This window comes from Corella eumyota, chromosome 5 (assembly GCF_963082875.1).
Source record: "Corella eumyota chromosome 5, kaCorEumy4.1, whole genome shotgun sequence".
Lineage (NCBI taxonomy): Eukaryota > Metazoa > Chordata > Ascidiacea > Phlebobranchia > Corellidae > Corella > Corella eumyota.
The window spans coordinates 14,347,778-14,366,983 of NC_137494.1; the positions used below are offsets into that span (position 1 = coordinate 14,347,778).

At 27.6% G+C, this 19,206-nt stretch overlaps 2 protein-coding genes across 2 annotated transcripts; one reads left to right on the plus strand and one right to left on the minus strand.

Annotated features, from left to right (window-relative positions):
* Nucleotides 1–6,343: 6,343 nt before the first annotated feature.
* On the minus strand, nucleotides 6,344–18,026 carry LOC145753556 (neuroendocrine convertase 2-like). Its single transcript, XM_082569960.1, has 13 exons — nucleotides 17,809–18,026; nucleotides 17,199–17,303; nucleotides 16,602–16,712; nucleotides 16,028–16,174; nucleotides 11,100–11,176; nucleotides 9,700–9,876; nucleotides 9,314–9,617; nucleotides 8,491–8,619; nucleotides 7,968–8,093; nucleotides 7,233–7,403; nucleotides 7,021–7,148; nucleotides 6,772–6,863; nucleotides 6,344–6,549 (listed from the first exon to the last, which is right to left on the minus strand). The coding sequence occupies exons 1-13, from the start codon at nucleotides 18,001–18,003 to the stop codon at nucleotides 6,344–6,346; spliced, it is 1,968 nt and encodes a 655-aa protein (XP_082426086.1). The 5' UTR covers nucleotides 18,004–18,026.
* On the plus strand, nucleotides 13,157–16,326 carry LOC145751951 (uncharacterized). Its single transcript, XM_082568114.1, has 2 exons — nucleotides 13,157–13,519; nucleotides 14,678–16,326. The coding sequence occupies exons 1-2, from the start codon at nucleotides 13,255–13,257 to the stop codon at nucleotides 15,592–15,594; spliced, it is 1,182 nt and encodes a 393-aa protein (XP_082424240.1). The 5' UTR covers nucleotides 13,157–13,254; the 3' UTR covers nucleotides 15,595–16,326.
* Nucleotides 18,027–19,206: the final 1,180 nt, after the last annotated feature.

The following is a 19,206-nucleotide window of genomic DNA, read 5'->3' on the forward strand; positions in this document are numbered from 1 at the left end:
CATTTATAAGACCAATGCCGTTATTATGATAAAAGGAATTTCAAATCTAAAAAAAAAAATTTTCGAAAATTTTTGAAACCTAATTATATATGCATATAGGTCATAGGGTCGATTGGCATTAAAAATAGTGTAAACAAAAATTTGCCCTACCTTTATTGTTTTTAATTTTTTTCACGAATTTCTTTATCTTGAGTTTAAGTTAATCCAATGCGCATCAAATAAAACTAATAAATTTCATTTTTGAAAAATAGCGATTTTTATGAAATATGTTCATAACTCTTATGAATATGAATATTTTTAAAAAATATTTTTAAAATACATTTATAAGACCAATGCCGTTATTATGATAAAAGGAATTTCAAATCTAAAAAAAAAAATTTTGAAAATTTTTATACCTAATTATATATGCATATAGGTCATAGGGTCGATTGGCATTAAAAATAGTGTAAACAAAAATTTGTTCTAACTTTTTTGTTTTTAATTTTTTTCACGAATTTCTTTATCTTGAGTTTAAGTTAATCCAATGCGCATCAAATAAAACTAATAAATTTTATTTTTGAAAAATAGCGATTTTTATGAAATATGTTCATAACTCTTATGAATATGAATATTTTTTAAAAATATTTTTAAAATACATTTATAAGACCAATGCCGTTATTATGATAAAAGAAATTTCAAATCTAAAAAAAAAATTTTCGAAAATTTTTGAAACCTAATTATATATGCATATAGTTCATAGGGTCGATTGGCATTAAAAATAGTGTAAACAATTATTTGCCCTCCTTTTTTTGTTTTTAATTTTTTTCACGAATTTCTTTATTTTGAATTTAAGGTAATCCAATTCGCATCAAATAAAACTAATAAATTTCATTTTTGAAAAATGGCGATTTTTATAAAATATGTTCATAACTCTTATGAATATGAATATTTTTTAAAAATATTTTTAAAATACATTTATAAAACCAATGCCGTTATTATGATAAAAGGAATTTCAAATCTAAAAAAAAAAATTTTCGAAAATTTTTATACCTAATTATATATGCATATAGGTCATAGGGTCGATTGGCATTAAAAATAGTATAAACAAAAATTTGTTCTAACTTTTTTGTTTTTAATTTTTTTCACGAATTTCTTTATCTTGAGTTTAAGTTAATCCAATGCGCATCAAATAAAACTAATAAATTTCATTTTTGAAAAATAGCGATTTTTATGAAATATGTTCATAACTCTTATGAATATGAATATTTTTTAAAAATATTTTTAAAATACATTTATAAGACCAATGCCGTAATTATGATAAAAGGAATTTCAAATCTAAAAAAAAAATTTTTCGAAAATTTTTGAAACCTAATTATATATGCATATAGGTCATAGGGTCGATTGGCATTAAAAATAGTGTAAACAAAAATTTGTTCTAACTTTTTTGTTTTTAATTTTTTTCACGAATTTCTTTATCTTGAGTTTAAGTTAATCCAATGCGCATCAAGTAAAACTAATAAATTTTATTTTTGAAAAATAGCGATTTTTATGAAATATGTTTATAACTCTTATGAATACGAATATTTTTTAAAAATATTTTTAAAATACATTTATAAGACCAATGCCGTTATTATGATAAAAGGAATTTCAAATCTAAAAAAAAAATTTTCGAAAATTTTTGAAACCTAATTATATATGCATATAGTTCATAGGGTCGATTGGCATTAAAAATAGTGTAAACAATTATTTGCCCTACCTTTTTTGTTTTTAATTTTTTTCACGAATTTCTTTATCTTGAATTTAAGGTAATCCAATTCGCATCAAATAAAACTAATAAATTTCATTTTTGAAAAATGGCGATTTTTATAAAATATGTTCATAACTCTTATGAATATGAATATTTTTTAAAAATATTTTTAAAATACATTTATAAGACCAATGCCGTTATTATGATAAAAGGAATTTCAAATCTAAAAAAAAAAATTTTGAAAATTTTTATACCTAATTATATATGCATATAGGTCATAGGGTCGATTGGCATTAAAAATAGTGTAAACAAAAATTTGTTCTAACTTTTTTGTTTTTAATTTTTTTCACGAATTTCTTTATCTTGAGTTTAAGTTAATCCAATGCGCATCAAATAAAACTAATAAATTTTATTTTTGAAAAATAGCGATTTTTATGAAATATGTTCATAACTCTTATGAATATGAATATTTTTTAAAAATATTTTTAAAATACATTTATAAGACCAATGCCGTTATTATGATAAAAGAAATTTCAAATCTAAAAAAAAAATTTTCGAAAATTTTTGAAACCTAATTATATATGCATATAGTTCATAGGGTCGATTGGCATTAAAAATAGTGTAAACAATTATTTGCCCTCCTTTTTTTGTTTTTAATTTTTTTCACGAATTTCTTTATTTTGAATTTAAGGTAATCCAATTCGCATCAAATAAAACTAATAAATTTCATTTTTGAAAAATGGCGATTTTTATAAAATATGTTCATAACTCTTATGAATATGAATATTTTTTAAAAATATTTTTAAAATACATTTATAAAACCAATGCCGTTATTATGATAAAAGGAATTTCAAATCTAAAAAAAAAAATTTTCGAAAATTTTTATACCTAATTATATATGCATATAGGTCATAGGGTCGATTGGCATTAAAAATAGTATAAACAAAAATTTGTTCTAACTTTTTTGTTTTTAATTTTTTTCACGAATTTCTTTATCTTGAGTTTAAGTTAATCCAATGCGCATCAAATAAAACTAATAAATTTCATTTTTGAAAAATAGCGATTTTTATGAAATATGTTCATAACTCTTATGAATATGAATATTTTTTAAAAATATTTTTAAAATACATTTATAAGACCAATGCCGTAATTATGATAAAAGGAATTTCAAATCTAAAAAAAAAATTTTTCGAAAATTTTTGAAACCTAATTATATATGCATATAGGTCATAGGGTCGATTGGCATTAAAAATAGTGTAAACAAAAATTTGTTCTAACTTTTTTGTTTTTAATTTTTTTCACGAATTTCTTTATCTTGAGTTTAAGTTAATCCAATGCGCATCAAGTAAAACTAATAAATTTTATTTTTGAAAAATAGCGATTTTTATGAAATATGTTTATAACTCTTATGAATACGAATATTTTTTAAAAATATTTTTAAAATACATTTATAAGACCAATGCCGTTATTATGATAAAAGGAATTTCAAATCTAAAAAAAAAAATTTTCGAAAATTTTTGAAACCTAATTATATATGCATATAGTTCATAGGGTCGATTGGCATTAAAAATAGTGTAAACAATTATTTTCCCTACCTTTTTTGTTTTTAATTTTTTTCACGAATTTCTTTATCTTGAATTTAAGGTAATCCAATTCGCATCAAATAAAACTAATAAATTTCATTTTTGAAAAATGGCGATTTTTATAAAATATGTTCATAACTCTTATGAATATGAATATTTTTTAAAAATATTTTTAAAATACATTTATAAGACTAATGCCGTTATTATGGTATAAGGAATTTAAAATCTAAAAAAAAAATCTTCGAAAATTTTTGGAACCTAATTATATATGCATATAGGTCATAGGGTCGATTGGCATTAAAAATAGTGTAAACAAAAATTTGTTCTAACTTTTTTGTTTTTAATTTTTTTCACGAATTTCTTTATCTTGAGTTTAAGTTAATCCAATGCGCATCAAATAAAACTAATAAATTTCATTTTTGAAAAATGGCGATTTTTATAAAATATGTTCATAACTCTTATGAATATTAATATTTTTTTTTAATATTTTTAAGATACATTTATAAGATCAATGCCGTTATTATGGTAAAAGGAATTTAAAATCTAAAAAAAAAATTTTCGAAAATTTTTGAAACCTAATTATATATGCATATAGGCCATAGGGTCATTAAAAATAGTGTAAACCAGGCATTTAAAATAGTGTAAACCAAAATTTGTTCTAACTTCATTGTTTTGCATTTTTTTCACGAATTTTTTTTATCTTGAATTTAAGTTAACCCAATACGCATTTATTAATTCTAACAATTTTTTAACTCTTATGCTACCTAACACACTCTCCTAATCTAAGTGGGAATCAAACACTGGTCGCAAGATTACCAGACAGTCGCCTTAACCACTAGGCCAACTCGATGTTATAAAAAATAATGCATTTTTAGGCACTTATTGACAAAATTCAAAAACATTTATTTAAAAAAAAATTTAATAATAATTTGTTTACATAACAAGAAATATAAAATTAAAAAACGTTTCTTGTCATTTATTTTCTTTGTAGTTCGACATTTTCGGCTTTTTCTGTAAAATCAATAAAAATATTTATTACACTATAGCTAAATTTGATAAAAACGTTAAGGCTACCTATAGCCTTTTAGAAAACGTCGAAAATCATAAAAAAATTGCCTTAACTTTTTTATTTTTAATTATTTTAACAAATTTCTTTATCTTGAATTTAAGTTAACCAAATGCGCATTTTTGTACCTTTATATATGCATATAGGGTCAACTGACATAAAAAATAGTTCATAAAAATTGTCTCTAACTTTTTTTTTTGAGCAAGGATATTTTTATGAAATATGCTGATAACTCTTATTAATGTAAATATTTTTGAATAATATTTTAACAATACGTTTATTAGGTTAATGGCGTTATCACAATAAAAGAAAATTTAATATATACAATTTTTTTTTTGAAAAAGTTTCGTACCTTATTGCATATGCATATAGGTCATAGGGTATACCCTTGGTGTTTTTGCTAAATTTGGCCGAAAATGAAAAAAAAATATTTTGATACTTTTTTGCAAAAAAGGCATTTATAGTCTACTATAAGCCATCCTAACGTTTTAAACCTGTTTTTAACAATTTAAAAATCACGTTTTTATCAAAAAATTAAATTTGAAAAAAAGCGATTCTCGTGCACCATCTTGCGGTAAAAAAATAATTATAGAATTAAAATAAAATTAATTTTTTAAATTCTGAAAGTTTTTATTGTATAAACAGATTGTATATCATTTATATAGTTAAAGTTAAAGGTCTTGCAAAAGTCGAAATCTAACATTGTACAAAAAAACTTACATTTTTATTCCATTGGTATATCTAAATGTATTTTTATATCCATTTTTCAAGTTTTCTTCACACAGCATATGTAAAACTTCAACAGATTTCTTTTTTGGATGCTTTTTATATTTTCATACTTTTTAATAAATTAATTTAATCTGTATGTAAAGCACAATTTTAACCCTTTTAAAAATGTTGATAATTAAGGTAATTTACAAACAAAACATAAATTAAATTTTCACATATGTTAGACTTATCTTGTGGTTTCTTTAATAACTCGAAATCCCTAATATATTATAATATTAAAACATATATCTAAGTATTATCAACAGCTTTTAGATTTGCTTGGCCTTAAAAATGATCTATTTTTAATTCTATTGGTTACTGTAAACCTTTCTTATTCTTATAATACATTGAGGTTACATAACTAAAACTTGAAACAGTCGAAACAAGCAGATGCTTAAACGTTTAGGGCGAATCTAGTTTGTTTTCAAATTAACTTTAAGAAACAAATCCGTTCTCTTTACGCGTTTGTTTTCATCTTAAGGTAAAGAAACAAGAAGTTATGTTAGCTTGCTTGAGGGTTGCCCATAACGAGGTGCAAGGCTCTATTTTCAATTATTTTAAAATGTTATTTTAAATGGAAATGTAGAATTACTTTTATTTACATTATTAACAAGATAATAATGGAACACATTTTGAAGGACTAAAATTTAATAATTAAGCACAACACACACCAATACGTAACCACAAAATGTCCTACTTTATAACTCATAATTTTATAAAAAGTACTGAAAAAATATATAATTTTATGTTTTTTTTACGATTTTTTAAATTTATTAATCTAACTTAATTAACGTTTTGTTGTTTCAAAATTTTAACTTATAAAACATTAAAAAATAGTCTTGATAGAAAATTTAAATATAAAAATAAGCGAGAATTGAAGAATTAATTACTAACATAGAAAAACTATGTACAAAAGAAAATGATTTGAAGAACAAAACAAGTATACGCTATTGACACTTCTACCCGGCTTTATAAATAAAAGAACAGTATCAAAAATATCAAAAATAAATAAATTTGGTATACATAAATGTAACATGGCATTTATTTACTATCTTATCAATTTTAGTTATGTTTTAATTTTTTAGATTTAAGATTTAAACCTAAAAAACTTATCTAAGAATTGTTATTATTATCATATCAAAGCAATGTTTATATATTTCAGTAGTTAGACTATTCTTTTAATTTAAAAATGTTTTGTTTTTATTCAATTGGTGCAACATTCAAATCTGGAATCTGCTTGTTTTCATTCATATTCTTTGTTTCATCTTCAAGATCATGCAAAATACCTTCTGCCATTTCCAGTTTTTTAGACACAGCTAGTTTGGAGTTACGGCTGTCTAATATTTGGTCGATGTACGGAGCTTTTTGGGTGCCGTGTAAAAGTAAAGCCCAGCGCTTGATACTGCCTAATTTTAAAAAAGAAGAAAAAATTTAAATACGTCAGAAAATCAAGAAGTAAAATGGGTCAAATATAACGGGCAGGTTAAAAAAAGGAAATTACCATCAAGTCATTAATATAAACTTTTAAACGCAACTAATAAGTTAATTAAGAGAACTCTAAGTTTAAGCTGTAATGTCGGCCTATCAACATTAGAAAAAAATCTAAGAATTTATAAACTAAAATTTACCTTTTTGGGGGTAGTCCCCCTTAAACGCGACGGTCAGAACCCATTCACCCCTCGGGTCCTCACCCCAAGTATGTGTCGTCATAAAAGGCCATCTGTTAAAATTTTATTGCGTCATTTTTATTTGTAAGATATGTAAAATAAAAATTATAATAAAGTCATGTGTTTGATTTTTGCACAAATATTAGGCAAGAAAAATATTTTTTTTTAAATAAAAAGAAAATTTGTGATTAAATTTAAAAAATGTCGGACCTTTTAAATCCTTGTACATTGTCATCGTCGTTCGGTCTTCGATTCAACAACATTGAATTTGTGCCCAGCGGTGACGTCATATTGATGATGACGTCACCACGCCTTGAACTATCGAGTGTAATGAAGGCCTGAAAAAATGACAAATCGTTTAGTAAAATACAAAAATTGTTTTGACAATTTTTAAATTTTTCGTTTTATTTTTTTTTCTCTACCTGAACGTGTTCTAGGTATCGGATATGGTTCGGGGAACCATCGCAAGCATTCGTGTCAATAGTTAGCTCAAGTACGCCATCTCGCGGTATGTTAAAATCCTTTCCTTCCATTACTCCACCTTCACATCGATATCTTGCTGGAACCGTTTTCCAAGTTTTGGCCATTTTTACCTAAAATTAAAATTTTATTATTATTAAAAAAAATTAAAATTTTATTATTATTTTAAGAACACTTGAAAAATCACAAAATTTAAATATTAAAATTGACCTCTATGGGAGGAGTGGGTTTATTTGTATTTAGCCTTAGTAATATTTAAAATATAAAATTAATTTACTATAGCTTATAAATAAAAAAAACTGCTTTAGTTTATTAAGCATTCTGTACAATTTTAGTTAATTTGGCACATTAAGAACATTAAACAATACTAATAAAACTTTTGGTATACAAAAATCCTCAATGTTTTATAACAGAATTCAGTAAAATAGTTAGGTAGGTAGTGAAGTTAGTGGTCAGTTTATAGAACACAACATAACAAAAAGAGCAAAAGATTAGACTGTGGCCCAAGACTTCTTAACAGGAAATTTGACATGTGCCTACTAGGTCCTTTCAACCAATGTTGAAATCCTACTATTGGCTAGTTGTAGCTTACTTAGCCATAAAGTTTCTGTGTTTTTAAATTCCATAACATTTTTTATGCATGTCCAGAATTTATCATATTTTGAAACCAAATTTACCATTTTAGCCGCATTTAGAACCCCAAATCCAAACAAATGGTTGAAAAGTAATCCAACCCCATTACTTCTCCATTTATGAAGGCTGTCATGCAACGAATTAGGAACTGAAGTTAAGACCGTTAGATGCTACAAAAAATAAATTGAATTAGAAATTTGTATATTTAACTGTTTAACAGAATTAGAATTTAAGCAAATTGTATAGGAAGTCGATAAAAATCGATATACATTTTATGTTTATGTGTTTAATTTAGAGATAGTAAATTTTATGTAATAACCCAATTTTAATTTAAAATTTTAATTGCAATTTAAAATTTTAATTGCAATTTTAATTGCAATATATAACACTTTTTTAAAGCTTTAATATTTTAAATAGCGGAATCTATCTATAGCCAATTCAAAAATACTTGTTCAATAAAAATAGACCTATATTTGAACTCGTATAAATTAAACGCCTTTTAATATCCCTAATACAGTTTAAAAGCAAACACAGGAAAGAGTATTAATTCGCGTTGGCCTTTAATACCTGCACGTCTCTCCACGTTAGGTTTCTGTTCGCTTCCAACGCCAAAGCAAATACACCTGCTGCCTCGGGTGCCGCTGCCGAGGTACCGGAATGTCTTAATGTACATTGGCCGTATAGGTCTGTGGTCGCCTGTAAACAATAAAATGGTGATATTTTAAGTATTGGGACATTGTATATAGTACAACGTCAAGGAATTTTTCTAGTAAGTACGACTGCAGAGCTAAAAAGTGCATTTATCTGTATGTAATTACGGTGTAGTTTTAAAAATATACAGTTTCAAAATGTATTGGTCATTTTGGTAATATATTACATTGCATAACACTGGTCAATATCCCGTATTATGATCAGAATTTTAATTGTCATAATATGGTCGCAACTTTTAACTAATTTTTGCCTGCAGTAATTGACCCGTCCACCATAAACAGCAGTTTTATTTAATTTAAAGGCCTATAAATAAGCCATATGAATTTTTAATTCTTTTTTGTATATATCTTTATCCTTGATGTAGGAAAGTCAAATGCGGAACTTAAAAATAGAGTAACATCAGTTACTCCAACCCAGTCTTGAGTTGCCTGTGGCAGTTTAGGATATTATAGATTATAATTGCCCGGTAATTATGCTGCTGATTAAGTGCTGGCTCAGCAGGAGTTCGTACCATCTATAGCATGAGAGCAGTAGGGATTGAACCCACAATCTCATGGGTGGTATAGCAAGTGTTCTTACCACTACACCACGCTGCCGGTCTATATTATGACTTATACCACGCTCCATTATATATAGATGCCACGTAGGTTTATGATTCACAAAAAGGAAGTTAACTTACCACTCCAGAGCCAGCCCTCCTTCCTCTTCCATTACTGAAAGTCGACGCTAAAGTGGACGAACAACTTTCATCGTACAACGCAGTTTCTCCGTCGTTGATTGCCGAATTCACTGATATCGTCCACATGGAGGCAGCATAACCATCACAATTGCAATCGTCATCTGCGCCTCCGTCTCCCGACGCCCAAACAAAGATTGACCCCAAACCACGACGCCCCTTGTTTACCCCGTTTACGATAGCTCGTAGGGTTAATTCCCTGGGTCCGTCTACCGTTTTCCCGTCGTCTGTTGGGCCCCATGATGCACTGTTAGAATATAAAATATTAAAAAAAAATGGGGTTGTGGGTTAGACTCCCAAGGCTTCCGTGTTGTAGAAAATATTCCCACCTGTAGATGTCGTTAATTTCTGGCTTGTACGACATTGATGCCGCTTCGATGACGTCAGTCATATATGGCTGGTCCAGCATTCGTATTCCGGCAATTTTTGAATTGTACGCTACCCCAACTCCGCATATTCCATTATCCGCGATACTCGAAACCTCGCCAGCACAACGAGTTCCGTGACTGTAAAAATATAGAAATTAAAATCTTAAAACCAAAAGTTTTAGTATTTAAAACTTTATGGTGGTTTGATGTAATGATTAAGACGCTTGTCATCACCACCTGAGGTACTTGGTTCGATTCCCACTTCTGCCATGTTGGTAACAAGTCACCAGTTTTAAATTTATTTATCGTAGTTTTAGCGTTTGCAGCTTCACTATCCTAGGCATAGCACAATAGTTAATTTACTGAGATTTACTATCTGAGGTTCTCGGTTCGATTCCCATTTTTGCCATGGTAGTAAATCATTCTCAAGCCCAGTTTTAAAGTTTTTTATAAGTTTTCATATAAAAAAAATAACATTTAAACTTTTCAAAAAAGTTGAGGTTTACAAAAAGGCTATAAACAGTAAAATATATCGTTTTATTAGTTCAGCTTAGTAAGGGTTTTCACATAATACAATTTATCATATTTTAACGAGTTTAATGTGTTTTCATTTATTGTCGTAAAATGTTAGTTATGACTGAGTTTTTGTTATTCTTTTAAGGTCATTTCAAAATATAAGTTTATTGAAAATGCGTCATCATAACGAAAAGATACTCGTAAAATTTTTCCTAGCTTTAAAAACTTTACTAAAATATGTTATATTTTTGAAATATTCATGTTAAATAGTAATTGACTGTGACTGTAGGTTTTGCACAAATAGACCTAATTTTTTAGCAAAATTAACATTTAAATTATATAGCATTGAATTTAGTTTTCAAACGGTTTGCCACAAAAAAGAATATATTATTCTATGTACTTAATATTACCAGATTTTTATTTTATGACAGCTTTCATTTTTTTACGAGGCCGAATATTTATTTCAGAAAAATTTTTATCATAACCATAATGTTGATCTTGGCTACTCGTAGGTTTTTAGGGTAATAAACTTGTGATTGACAGTTACTAACGAATGAATAGCCGATACAATAGACTAAAGTTTAAGTTCAAATAGATAGTAAAGTGTTAAAAATAAAATTTTTTCTGTATTATGATATTGTCTAAAATAAGAAAATTTTTAGCTAAAATTATGGGTATATTTTGTGTAAACCGCTAATATAAACATAAACACATTGCTTGTATATGTTTAGAAGTCGTTAAAATGATGACACCATTTTTAGTTTGGCTTTAAAATTTAAATTTTTTTTGTATAAATCTAAATTTTAGTTATTTTTTAAACTTAAAAATTGATTAACACAACTTACCTATTAAACCAGTTTAGAGTATATCTTGGATAAGGGTAGGGGTCATTATCACTGAAGTCGTAACTTGATTGTGGGCTCTGAAAACAAATAAAAACAAAGTTAATTTAATTTAAAAAAGTTAATTTAAAAAAGTTAATTTAAAAAAGTTAATTTAAAAAAGTTAATTTGTGTTTTTTAAATTCAAAAAAAAAATTTGAAATTTTTTTGAAATATAAAATTTTATTTATCTTTGTAATATGAGCAGTTAAACTGATAACATTACGCAATCCTACTTGAAAGAAAAACGCTATCTTTTTCAATAAATTTTAACGTAATACAACAAAACAACTTAAAGTAGATATTATTCTCAATTGTTGAACTTGGTTAAAAAATTTTAATTCAAAAATGTTTTTTTAACGATTTACAAATATTTGAAATAATCTTTTTTTAGGAAGGGGGTCTTTAATTATGCAGTTTTTTTGATTGGTTTGATACTTTAAACCGTAAAACTGATATATTACGTTTTGTAAACCGTCACTGATCCTTATTAAGATAAATCCGCCATCAAAATAGCGGGACTAATTTATCTTGTTTATACTTAAGGTTAACGAACTTTAAAGCTTGTTGTCTTGCGAATTTGAGGCGAAATTTTCTTGAAACTGGGATGTTTTTAGAGGGCATGCCGGGATATATAAATGCAATGTAACCATATCAAGAATACCGTTTTAAATATAAGAAAAAGCAGGCAACAAATCGAGATATATCTTATTTTTGGTTGTTCAATTTTACAGAGGTAGTTCTGTTTAAAAAAAACGTGTTTTTTATAGTTAAAGTAGAAATATAAATAAACATTTAAGATTAGTGGCAAAATGATTCTGTCAGATTAAAGGCTTTATAAGTTTTTTTGTGGGAACGAAATCAAAGTCCAATTTGAAAAACAGTAAAAAGAAATTCCTAATAAAAATGGGAAGTTTCTAGAAAAAATTTAGTTTTAGAAAAGAAATATAAAAAATAATTGTTTACTGAAATTTTTTTACTAATTGCTTATTTTTATAAATTTTTATTTTAAGGATAAAAACAAAAATTTTAACGATAAATTTTTATTTTAATCTTTTTTATTTTGTTATTTTGGGCCTAAAACCGGAACCCTAATTGTTTGCCATAGCGTCTCTTATAGGTTTTATTGCAAATTTTATAACTTTTATTTTATGATGCAATCTAATAATCGTTCGGGGCACAAAGGAACGACGTTTGGGCAATAATTTCAAGGGTTTTAACGATCTAGTAGATTTATAGCTGAAATCATTTTGGATTTCTTAGATCGAGAAATTTATTTTTTTCAGGGCAAAATATTTTGTTAGACCGTAAGACGAAGTGGCATTAATTTTTAACGATTATTAATCACTAGAATTTTGAAATTTTAAATGCAAAATTGGACTAAACAATTAAAATTAATTTTGTTTTTGACGTAATTTGCATTAGGTAATTTTCAAATTTCGGCTGATGAAATATTTCATTATTTTTTTTAATTTGTGATTTTAACAGATTTATAATACAAAAAAATCGTGGTTTTTATAGATTTAAAGTATGACAAAAAAGGTATATTTATGGTTTATATATATATTAGTAAAACAAAAAACGTTAAATTTTAGTTATATTTAAGATATAGTCACGTAGTCAAAATTTTGGTTTAAAATTACCATTCCAAAGTTCAAATTGAACGCAAGATAATATTTTGTTTATGCCAAAATATTTAGTCAACCTTGTGAAAGCGAAAGATAATTATACTTTAGGGTGAGAATGCCGTTTTCAAGTCTAATCATGCAGTTAAGATGTCGCAAGATAAAAGTATTCGCTTGGTTAAACATAGACTGTAAAAGTTGCAAAATTTTCGTCACGAAAAATGCATCCTATTACATCTAAGTCGAGTGTTAGGCATACAGGTCAAGTTAGTGGTAATTTTGCTTTTTTAAATCTCAGTTTTTATGATGATTTTTGCTTTTTTTTAAGCATTCTAAGGGTAGTAAATGGATGTAAAGATATATCATAACCAAACCGTTTTTTCCGTTTAGGTTTTATGTGTTTTAGGAATATTTTGCAGCATTTTAAATTCTTTTTGATTCGAAATGAATGAAACCAACGTCGGATTCTTTAAAATAATGGTTAGAAATCAGAAATGGCTGTTTCTATGAACCAGATGACCAGAAAAACAACCATCCGCACCAAACATTGGACCTTCATTATAATAATAACAATATTGGTTATGACGCAATCAGGAACAATAGCCAATCGTAACGTAGGGATGACGTCACGACCCATTATTACCGTCCACGAACGCGACCAAGGGAGACAATTAACCACATACCACGTGGTCGACAACGACGTGACGTCACGGCTCGAATTCGGGTTTCCACCCGAGAATAGGAGAATTCATGCAACAGGTAATAATTTACGACTTGTGTGGTTTGCTTGTTAAATAACCACATCGTTTATGACTTGATCAATATACAGACAGCTGATAGTCGTAAAGCACTGTCTCATATTGATGGTCGTTAACGATTAAAGCATTCCAAATGCGTTGTGTACCTTTTGTAGTAAAAATGGCGAAGTATATTTTGAAGTGTTTCTTTGATATTTTAACCTAGATATGACAAGGTCGACATTATAGGTTGGTTTCTGAATAACTTGTACTGTTCCAACCCAGTCTTAAGTTGTACAAGTTTAAAATATTTCGTTATATTACCCCAACCCAGTCTTAAGTTGTACAAGTTTAAAATATTTCGTTATATTACCCCAACCCAGTCTTAAGTTGTACAAGTTTAAAATATTTCGTTATATTACCCCAACCCAGTCTTAAGTTGTACAAGTTTAAAATAATATTGACCTCATAATATGACTCCGCAACCCAGTCTCAAATTGTACAAGTTTAAGATATTATTGACCTCATGATATTACCTCAACCCAGTTTAAAGTTGTACAAGTTTAAGATATTATTGACCTCATAATATTACCCCAACCCAGTCACAAGTTGTACAAGTTTAAAATATTAATGACCTCATGATATTAACCCAACCAATTCTAAAGTTGTGCAAGATATTATTAACCACAAGATTTTACCCCGTCTTGAGTTTAAGGTTTTATCTTATAAATTATCAGGATAACATCATTTTTATATTTAGTCTTTTCGAAGGTTGAAAACATATTTGTTGTGTAAATTTAAACGTTCATGTAGTCCTTGTGTACGTTTAACATCTCGTGTTTACTAATACTTAAGCCCAGGGCCCTCTGCGTTCATCCAGACAAAATAAACGAACAAACTTTTTAAGAATTACTTCGAACTTTTTTGCAAAAATAAATCTTGCAGCAAACTTTAAAAATGTCGTGGATTTTTTGGGTAAAGCGTAAACAATATTTTCTTTTTGCCAAACAACAGCCAAAATGTTAATAATCAGACGATATAACCAAGTCAACGATATATTGTTAAAGTCAACTCAAGACTGGGTCAATAAAAATTACTTATTATTATTACACTCTAAATACTTTTTCCTTTAAAAAACGAAATAAATTTCAAATTTTAATTTGTTTTTTTATATTTTTAGAGCGAATGGAATTATTTTACAAATCCCTTTCAAGCCAAGAAACTTCCCAAAATGACGTCATCAGAACGACGTTACGTCACCCTTGGTATGATGTATACATGACGTCAGATGAAACAAATAGAGTGCGTGCTTGCCTGCGTAATACGTCAGTGGTTTCTATAGAAACGAACGAATACGTCTGTCCTGAGAATCATGATGTATTTTTAGAACGATGGAACGTAAACAAAACGTGCAGCGATGACGTCAATTCTACGTCACAAATTCCATACAAAATTCGATTTGGTGATCACGTGACCCAAATCGCGTACGCAAATGTAAATGACGTCACGTGGGAACTAAACGCGGACTCACAAAACGCTTTAATTATTCAAGCGCTCGCTCACGCCGCCAAGCGAGCGTGGGAAGAGAGTCTAAACGCTCTTTTTTCTATCCAAGTCTCTCGTTTTAAAATCCGGCGAAAACGAGAGAAGAGAAGAGGAAGGAAAAAAAGATGTGTACTCAGCCCTATCGAGGTTCGAGACCAACTCGTAAGCGAAGTTACAATCGACGAATTAAAAAGAGATTTTAAAATCAATTTAAAAACCAATAGAAAGTGTTCGGGTTATAACTTACGGAACTTAGTTAGAAAAACCTCATGGGGTTTGATGACTTTTGATGCTAAGGCCGCACTGGCTTGCTCTATTAACCACGTTACTAAGGAGAAACTCGGTGAGAAACTGCTAGGACTGGCAGACACAAAATGTGTTCGTAAGAAAAAGTGGGGTCGCTTGTCCGAAAAAAGGCGAAAACAATTACTCGATGATTTTTTAAGGGTTAAATGGATGAGGCATAGGCCTGGGGTTGTCACGTGGTTAATTAAAATTATGGACAGTTATATGGACGAAAAAACTACAACATTTTGTTTGCAAGAAAATTAAAAAATTAATTAAAAAAATTCTTATTTAAATTTATAGTATAATGTATGGTTACAATAACAGTAAATAAATTTGTTTTCAGCATATCTATATTTAGCAGTATTACAATTTAATATTTAAGTATCTACAGCATTTTCTTTTTGTATTTGTTTAATATTTTGTTACTTTTTGTATACGTGCATTCAAAATGTAGATTTTTTGCCGCGCTTTTATGTAAACACAATTTTTATAATAATACCAAAAAAACATTTTTTAAAAATATTAAAATTTTGATAACTTTTTTAAAAATGAATTGACTTTCCTTAGAAAAAAGACCAATTTTGCAGTCTAATAACTGCCTAAAACCTTTATTATTTTGACCCAGTCTTGAGTCTCTAATTTAAAACCATCAGTTTTTACTTATTAAATATTTTTTAAGCGAAACTTTACGACTTACGTAATTATCTCTAAGATCTGGGTGTAAATAGTCCAAGCCATCGTCCATTATAGCTACAGTAACTCCTTTACCAGTATAGCCCATGTCCCAGGCCTTTTGAACGTTTAAATCTAACCCAGGTTTACCCCCTGCTTGGCCGGTGTTATTCTAAAAACAAAAAATATTTTAAGTTTTTTCTGTATTTTAAATTTTTTAAATTAATTTGTTTATTTTTTGTTGTACATTTGTTAATTTACTTATGTTAATTTAAAGGAAATTATTTCTGTTTAATTTCGTAATTGCTTTACAAACGTAAAAAATCTTGCCAATTTTATAAAGAAATAAAGTTGTTTTTTTAATAAGTTTATTTATTTTAAATTCTATAGGCATCAAGAGGTAATTAAGGCTCTAGGTCTAATTTCAAAAGCTAAAATATCGTAACAGTTTTAATTAGAAAGTTTTAAAATGACTTAAAAAAACAAATAACAGGGTAATAAATAAACAATAAGACAACGACTTTGAAGCTTGCAGAAAAAATCTGATATTTAAATAATAAAGCTCTTGTTTAAGTATAGGAACATATAAAGTTACTTACAATATACCATTGGAAAGCATAAAGTGGATCTAGGCCTAAGTAAGCATGCTTTTTTTCGTGATAACCTCTCTTCAATCGGCCATAAGCTTCAAGCTGTTTTACACCAACGACCTTAGAAAACAAAAAATAGATAAAAAAGTAAAAAAATAATAAAACTCAAATCAAGACTAGATAAAAAAATTGCTACACCATACATGAGGTCGTGGGTTCAATCCCCACTAAGCGTCCTTGAGTAAGGCGCTATAAACGGTATGAACTTCTGCTGAGCCAGCACTTAATCAGCAGCATAATTATCAAGCAATAATAATCTAAAATATCCCAAACTGCTAAAGGCAACTCGAGACTGGGTCGGAGTAACTTATGTTACTCTATGTTTAAGTCGCGCATTCGACTTTCCCACATCGAGAATAAAGATATATACAAAAAAAACTTATGTAATTTGTCATTTTTTGTTAATTAAGCTAAATTTAAACGTCAAAAAATCAATAAAATAAAGTAATTATTCTATATATTACATGGTATTAAGATAAATATGTTGTTGAATAATAGATATTGATTATCGGTAATCAATAAGTTTTTTATTTTTAATAAAAATACCTTTTTTGACAGTCGTAATTTCCACATATTCGTATAACTTGGTTGTGAATTGGTGTTCTTTAATTTTTTGTGCCGAAAATGGAATAAAGCTTCATCACCTGCCACCTAATAATAAATTTTAATTAGTTTTTTTATTGATTTATCCTCAATGTGGAAAGGTCGACTTCACAGCCTAACTATTAAAATTAAATTTTATCAGCCTTAATTATGCCTTTGTCAGTTTGTTATATAAATGACCTGGTGATGTTATATATTTAATATCCGATGTTGTTAACAAATTTTTTCAGTAAAACCACATTAATTAAATTTAATTAAAAAAGAAATTAAAATTGATTTCAATTCATGAAAAGGTCACGTGATCTGATCTGCGGTTCGCCCGACAAAACAAGGATTATGACGTCATACCAGTCATGTATACCCTTATAAATAATTCAGTAAATCTATTTTAACGTTAATCATACAAAAGAATGACGTAAAAAGGTTTTAATGACGTCACGCAAGGTCGTTTTTAATTGTGTAAATATCCGCTTATGATATCATACAGGAATTTACTTAAATTTTGACAAAAAAAACAAAAAAATCGATTTTTAAAAATTTTAAATTTTTTTACCGTTCCACGATTCTCGAATCCGTGTTTGTCCGCCAACCAATCAGCGTGCTCCTTGTTCCCGCCAACATCCGACGACCTCAAGGTCACCACGAAGTCGTTGGAGTACATTTTAGCGCCTTCGGTCGACGGGATTCGAACCCAGGATGTCAGGGCCAGCATCGCAAACAAGGCCACAAAGTCATGGCGGAAAGCCATTCAATCAGTCCAAAAAAATCACAAATTTCTTCTTTTTCAAATTATTATTTTGTTTAGTTTAAATTACAAATTAACACGAATTATAAATCGCTTATTATTATCACTTTTATCTAAAAATATGCAAAACAAAATATTAGTTTATTAACCAAAATATGGTATATTGGGTTTGGTGACCATACCATAACATACTTAAAATCTTTGTATAAACATTATTACTTTTGGCATGTTTTAAATCATTAAATTAATTTTGTCATTTTTCCCGTCGCATTGTTGTAATATTAATTGTATATCGTATTTATTATTTACTTTTATCAATGTGTAAAAAACCAAAATAAAAAAAAAACCAATGGTATTTACATAACAAAGTTATCAAAATCCTAAGTAGTTTCATCACACTGGCCTATATATTTTTTGGGGATATATTTGTCCTGATTATATTTTATATTATTTAATTATCTGCTGGTTATATCGTATTTATATACAAGTTTTAATTTAATTTAACATCATATCTAGGTAAGCTTTTAAATTGTTTATAATATGTTTTAGTTTCACAATTCTATTGTAACACTAATCAGTTTTTAACTACAGAATTCAAAGAAGCCATGCATTATATTCCTAATTTAACATAAATGCCTCTACCTCTAATTAAAATAAATTCACTAAAAAATTTACACTTAAACCTTTATAAAAAAACACTTTTAAGCTAGCACCTCAATACAGTATACAGTTCATCTATTCAGGAATCTATTCTAATAAGAATACCACATGCGGTTTTAATTCTAATTATTTATAAGATAGAAAAAAATATCGATTTGATCTGTACGTCAGTCACGAATCGATATATCGAAAAAATTCCTCGAACAATTTCGCAATTTCGAATTACAGGTTTAATTATAATATGTCAGGGCACATTTTAAATTAGATATATTCTGTAAGACACATTTAACCTGTAATTCTAGTGAAGACTATTACATTCTATGCATATATTATTCTTTAATTAGGTCGCTTATTCTTTAATTAGGTCGCTGCTTTAGGTATTGTCCATTTACAAATATAGTAAAAAAAATATTTATGCATAGAGTAATAGGTAAAAAAAAGTTTCAATTTTCCTACTGTATAGTACTAGATACAAACCTATAGTCTTGTGTTTACACATCTAAAAATGACACTATTAATAATTTAAAACATTGCTTTTTAAATATA

What these genes read in the sequence shown, in the direction of transcription:
- LOC145751951 (XM_082568114.1), top strand. Translation starts at nt 13,255, where the DNA reads ATGGCTGTTTCTATGAACCAGATGACCAGAAAAACAACCATCCGCACC. An exon ending in TAGGAGAATTCATGCAACAG is followed by an intron (nt 13,520 to 14,677) that starts GTAATAATTTAC and finishes TTATATTTTTAG; the next exon opens with AGCGAATGGAATTATTTTAC.
- LOC145753556 (XM_082569960.1), bottom strand. Translation starts at nt 18,003, where the DNA reads ATGGCTTTCCGCCATGACTTTGTGGCCTTGTTTGCGATGCTGGCCCTG. An exon ending in ATGCTTTCCAATGGTATATT is followed by an intron (nt 16,175 to 16,601) that starts GTAAGTAACTTT and finishes TTTTGTTTTTAG; the next exon opens with AATAACACCGGCCAAGCAGG. An exon ending in TAACGTGGAGAGACGTGCAG is followed by an intron (nt 8,094 to 8,490) that starts GTATTAAAGGCC and finishes TATTTTTTGTAG; the next exon opens with CATCTAACGGTCTTAACTTC.